This window comes from Bison bison, unplaced genomic scaffold, assembly GCF_000754665.1.
Source record: "Bison bison bison isolate TAMUID 2011002044 unplaced genomic scaffold, Bison_UMD1.0 scf7180017864473, whole genome shotgun sequence".
Taxonomy (NCBI): domain Eukaryota; kingdom Metazoa; phylum Chordata; class Mammalia; order Artiodactyla; family Bovidae; genus Bison; species Bison bison.
The window spans coordinates 3,886,092-3,891,697 of record NW_011495034.1 but is presented as its reverse complement, the minus strand read 5'-3'; the positions used below and the strand labels follow the sequence as shown (position 1 = coordinate 3,891,697).

Genomic DNA, 5,606 nt, shown 5'->3' with positions numbered 1-5,606 from the left:
ATAATGGAAGTCTATTTCTCTTTTCCTTTTTTTTGTTTTCAGAATGCAAAGCTGACTGTGATACCTGTTTCAACAAAAATTTCTGCACAAAGTGTAAAAGTGGATTTTACTTACACCTTGGAAAGTGCCTTGACAATTGCCCAGAAGGGTTGGAAGCCAATAACCACACCATGGAGTGCGTCAGTATTGGTGAGGACTTAGGAGATTTGAGAAACATCAGAGCTGATAACATCAGTCTCCGCTCAGAGTCCTGCCTCGCAAGAACCTGAGGGGTTCCTCTTAGAGGCTCACTCCCTCCTTTACAAAGATAACATCTTAATGGGCCTTACTCAGCATGTATTACAGTAAATTTAACACCTTGTGGGCGCCCCATTATTTCTTAGGAACTGTCAATAACTCTTTCAACTATTGTGATATAGACTTATTTTGTATCATTATTTAATGAAGTTTTACTTATAGCAATTTATAGGTATACACACACATACTTCCATATATATGTGTGTGTGTGTGTGTGTTACAAATTTAATCTTGAACTACATTTCCACCTTAGCTCAAGAGTTTCCATCTAGGTCTAATGTCAACCAGTGACCAAAGTTATTTTCCAAAAGGAGGAAACATATTCTCTGGATCCAGCCCATTAATACTCAGTAAATGGATCAAAGATTTAAAGAACTGGATATGATAAATCATATTTTTAAAAATCACACTTTTTTCTCTCACACTACTTTGCTGAAATTCTCTGCTTGCACAGGTATTCAGAGACAAGAAGAGGATTTTGGACTTACTCAAACTGACAGACGGACACAGTCCCAGGGTCTGATTAATTGCAGGCTGAGTTTCCTGGAGGGGAGGTTCCTCAGACAAGTTGTTTGTCTAAATAACGGATCACTGTCAGGCTATATTTTCCCTCTTTTAAATGGTGGGCAGCTACTACAGCTACGAGTTTGATGAACAGTTGGGGAGCAGATGCTCAACCAAATGGGGAAACAGCATACTAAATCTCAAAATCCCCTGGGCAAGGGCTGCAAGAACCTTTGATGCTGCAGTGATGCTGGCATATGCACACAAATGTCCCCTTGATTCAGTACAAGATCGTCTCCAGGACACCCCTGGGGTCCCCACAGACAGATCCATTAGAATCGAAAATACTGGAGTAATAGCTCTAAAGTGGCGCTTTAACCATTTCAGATCCATATGAGACTTTTATTTCTAAACAAAGTTTGTATAAGAATGAAACAAATAGATGAAATTTTAAAGATAATTTCAGAAGCATCTGGGAAACAACTTTCCTGAAACAGTTCATGGCTCAATTTGGTTGAGTCTTTATTTTTTTCCCTCTAGGCAATAAAAACAGAAAAATAACTTAGAAATAGAGTAAAAGGTACATGAGAAAGCACTTCACATTCATCTCTCTGTAGGTCCTGAGGGCTGATGATTAGAGGTAATAACTTCCAAACTGTGGAGAAAATAGGAAACAGTTCTGTGGAATATTCAAGGACAGAAGTTCAGAATGAGTTGTAGAAAGTTAGTGGTGTTGCTCTACCTAGGAAAGGGGTGAATGTTTAGACTTATCAGTTGTAGAAGGTATAGCATCAGTCCTTCAGAGGCCATTCATCTTAAATGTGTTAATGCTTTCCTATCAGAGAGAGCATTTAACATCTGAAACTGTGGGATTAGCTGTTAAAGCTTCCTGGTAATTTATGCAAAGTAATTTACATAAAGATTGGTAACACAATTAAATTTAAGAAATGTATATATTTTAGAATAGGGGTTAGCAATCTAAAAGCCATTTAGTGAATCTGGCTCCTTGAATAGATGGGTGTAAATCAGGGGTCCCCAATTTCTGGGATCTAATGCCTGATGATCTGAGGTGGCGCTGATGTAATAGGAATAGGAATAAAGTGCAAAAAAAAAAAAATGTAATGCCCTTGAATCATCCCAAAACCATCCCCTAACCCCTGGTCCATGGGAAAATTGTCTTTCGTGAAATAGATCCCTGGTGCCAAAAAGGTTGGGGACTGCTGGAATTGACCTCTGACATAGGAATAGGCAAATCAACTGCTTTAGTTCTCAGCTGGCTTTTGTTGCTTGCTCTCTAAGGGATGCCTCCCATTGCATGGTATCTGGCCTACAAGCAGTGTGTTGGCCATGCCCGTGAGTTTACCTCAGAATTTCACGAAAAATGATAACCTGCTTGATGATCACAAAGAACTGTTAAAGCTGTTCCTTTAACAAATCTGAAGACTAGAACCCAGTGAGCTGAAACAGTAATCCCAAGGACACAATGTGAGTTACTGTCAGTGCTATAATTAGTACCTCGACTCTAGCTCTCTAGGACAGAGGTTGAAGGCTATGTCTCTCCCTTTGCTAAAATCTAGACTGTATGACTTGTATCTTACCCAGATTTTCAATTGAGAGAGCCTGTCATAAACTGAGAAAACACTACCCTCATACAGAGCTAGGGGGAAAGACTTACGTCATAACATATCCACTTCTCATGGTTTGCAGGTCGAATTAAGCAAAAATGTCAGATGTACCCAATCTTTTAGTAGACCTATTACTTACACTTTGTGCTCCAAATATTTGCCTCTTTTCTGCACTGTCATTCTGCCATTGTCATTGCTCTTCTTAGAGAGCTGGTGTTCAAGTAGTCATAGAAGGAAAGTACCTAGCTTCAAACAGTGAGTAGTGAAGTAAATGGCCTTGCTACATTCCTTCTGGAGCTATGCAGTCAGACAACAAGAATGAGAAGTGAATAATGTTGTAAGACCACTACTAGTGAAACATTCGGGTTGAACTTTTCTCCATTTCAAGAATCCCTTTTACAGCATTCCAGGCTGATGATCAACCACACCATGACCACTTCCGGAGACAAGGAGCTCATTACATTTTTGAGACACTTGTTTCATTAGTGAACAGTTAAACGTTTCCAATGTTAAGATTATTCTTAATGCAGAATATAGAAGAAAGGCAGAGTTGAGCAGTCCTGCTTTTTTCCTTAATTACCTCTTAACCAAATAGTGCCCCAGACCTACACTGTTCATTTAATGATCTGAATATTACTTAAATCACCCTTTTTGTTGTCTTTACATGTTCAACAAAGTTGCCATTTTTTCCAAAAATCTTTTTGCACACAAACATTAAAGGCTCATTTCTTATTCTCTCAATATTTTTTAAGTATCTTATTGTATTAGAGCCCTTTATTGTCTGAACTCATTAGTTTTGAATATTTTTCCTCCTCCTTCTTCAATGGAATAATATAAGGCTGTCAGTAAAATTTCATTTTTAGAACCATTCATCATCTGACTGAAGCTACCTATGTTGTGATTTTTAAAATCTGTTTCTCTGAAGTCTGGATATGCTTTTTCCTAGAGCATCTTTGCTCTTATAAAAAAGCACTAAAGTTTGGGTCATTTCCACATCATATAATTTTTTTTCTAATTTAGTACTCATAGTTCTGGCATTAAATGAATACTGGACAAAGTTACAGCTCACAAACTGGATTTATTTTTTCCATTTACTTTCTTGAAGGTATTTTTATTGGCGCGTACTAAAGCTCCCCTATGTTTTAATGACTAATATTGGGATCAGAGATATGACCTTAACTGGCAAGAGATTATGACATCATTAGGTGATTTGGTTGCTCTATTCTTTAGCCAATATTATAACAGTATAGCTGAGCATGAAGACTGTTTTGAAAGTGGCTCAATAAAGTTCATTTAAGTTCATAGAAACTTAAACTCACATCCATTTCCACTCAACTCTGTGTTGCACTCAGATATCTGAAAGTAACTGAAAAAAGCATGTGAAAAAAAATGTATTATGAATGGTTTTAAATTTCTAAAACATTTAAGTTATCTTTCTTGAGATTGTACGAAAAATAGTATTCTGCTCTGAAATAAGGATTCTTTACATCAGAAGCTAGCAAAAAAGGTTACTGGGAACTTGTTTTTGTAGAAAGAGAGTCTTCTATCATCTGAAAGGGTTACTGTTGCAAGTCATTTCAGTTGTTGTAAGTCAGGAAGTTTTATGAACATAAATATAAGAATATCACCTTGCAGGTACATATTTTTATAAGTGCAAAAATCTGTTATAGGAAAGACCTTGGAAAGCCAAGACTGAAAAGATTGAAACATACAGAAAAAGGGAAAAAATTCTACCAAAGAAGCTTTAGAAAAAGGATATCAATTCATCCGAGAAACAAGCCAGTCAAGTGAATTCTAGAAGCAGTTTATCAGCTGAAATTGACCTGGAATTCACTTAAAATAGACACTGCTATGCCTGATCTATACTAATTAATAATTGGCAATATTTCAGTATTGTAGCACTGTAGCAAAGGCAGTGAGTTGTAGGCCAAAGACCTGGATTCATCTTTTGCTTAACCATTGTCTCGTACAGAAGTTCTCAAAGTGTGTTCTCAGTACCTGCAAATCTGTATCACCTGTATCATAAAAATGCAAATTCTCAGGCCCCACACAAGACAACTGAATCAGAAACTCAGGGTTGGGACAGGTCCAACATTGTTTGTTTTAGCAAGCCCTCACTGAAGGTGATCCTGTTGCACAATGAACTTTGAGAATCAATTCTTGAGAATGACTAACCTAGCAAGCTATGGTCAGTCAGTTCAGTTCAGTTGCTCAGTCGTGTCTGACTCTGCAACCCTATGGACTGCAGCACGCCAGGCTTCCCTGTCCATCACCAACTCCCGGAGCTTGCTCTAACTCATGTTCATCAAGTCGGTGATGCCATCCAACCATCTAATCCTCTGTCATCCCCTTCTCCTCCTGCCTTCAATCTTTCCCAGCATCAGGGTCTTTTCCAAGAGGTCAGTTCTTCTCATCAGGTGGCCAAAGTATTGGAGTTTCAGCTTCAGCATCAGTCCTTCCAATGAATATTCAGGGTTGATTTCCTTTAGGATTGACTGGTTTGATCTCCTTGCAGTCCAAGGGACTCTCAAGAGTTTTCTCCAACACCACAGTTCAAAAACATCAATTCTTTGGTGCTCAGCTTTCTTTATAGTCCAACTCTCACATCCATACATGACTACTAAAAAAAACCATAGCTTTGACTAGACAGACCTTTGTTGGCAAAGTAATGTCTCTGCTTTTTAATATGCTGTCTAGGTTGATCATGGCTTTTCTTTCAAGGAGCAAGCATCTTTTAATTTCTTGGCTGCAATAATCATCTGGTCAGGATCAATCAATAGTTGTAGCAGGGCTTCCCTGGTTGCTCAGTGGTAAAGAATCTTCCTGCCAATGCAGGAGATGCAGGTTTGATCCCTGATCCAGGAAGATCCCACGTACCATGGAACAACTAAACCCATGTGTCACAACTATTGAGCCTGTATCCTAGAGCCGGGAGCTGCAATTACTGAGTCCTCATGCCACAACTACTGAAGCCTGTGTGCCCTTAGAGCCCATGCTCCACAACTACAGTAGCTCCAGCTTGCCGAGACAAAAGAGAAAGCCCCCAAGCATCAACGAAGACCCAGCATCAGTTCAGTTCAGTTCAGTCGCTCAGTTGTGTCCGACTCTTTGCGACCCCATGAATCGCAGCACGCCAGGCCTCCCTGTCCATCACCAACTCCCGGAGTTCACCCAGACTAG

At 39.1% G+C, this 5,606-nt stretch overlaps 1 protein-coding gene across 1 annotated transcript in view; it reads left to right on the top strand.

Annotated features, from left to right (window-relative positions):
* RSPO3 (R-spondin 3) overlaps positions 1 to 5,606 on the top strand; it is a 94,423-nt gene that overhangs the window by 38,467 nt on the left and 50,350 nt on the right. Inside the window, exon 3 of the mRNA XM_010861752.1 lies at positions 43 to 189. Within this exon, the coding sequence (XP_010860054.1) occupies positions 43 to 189 (147 nt within the window). The remainder of the gene's footprint in view (positions 1 to 42; positions 190 to 5,606) is intronic.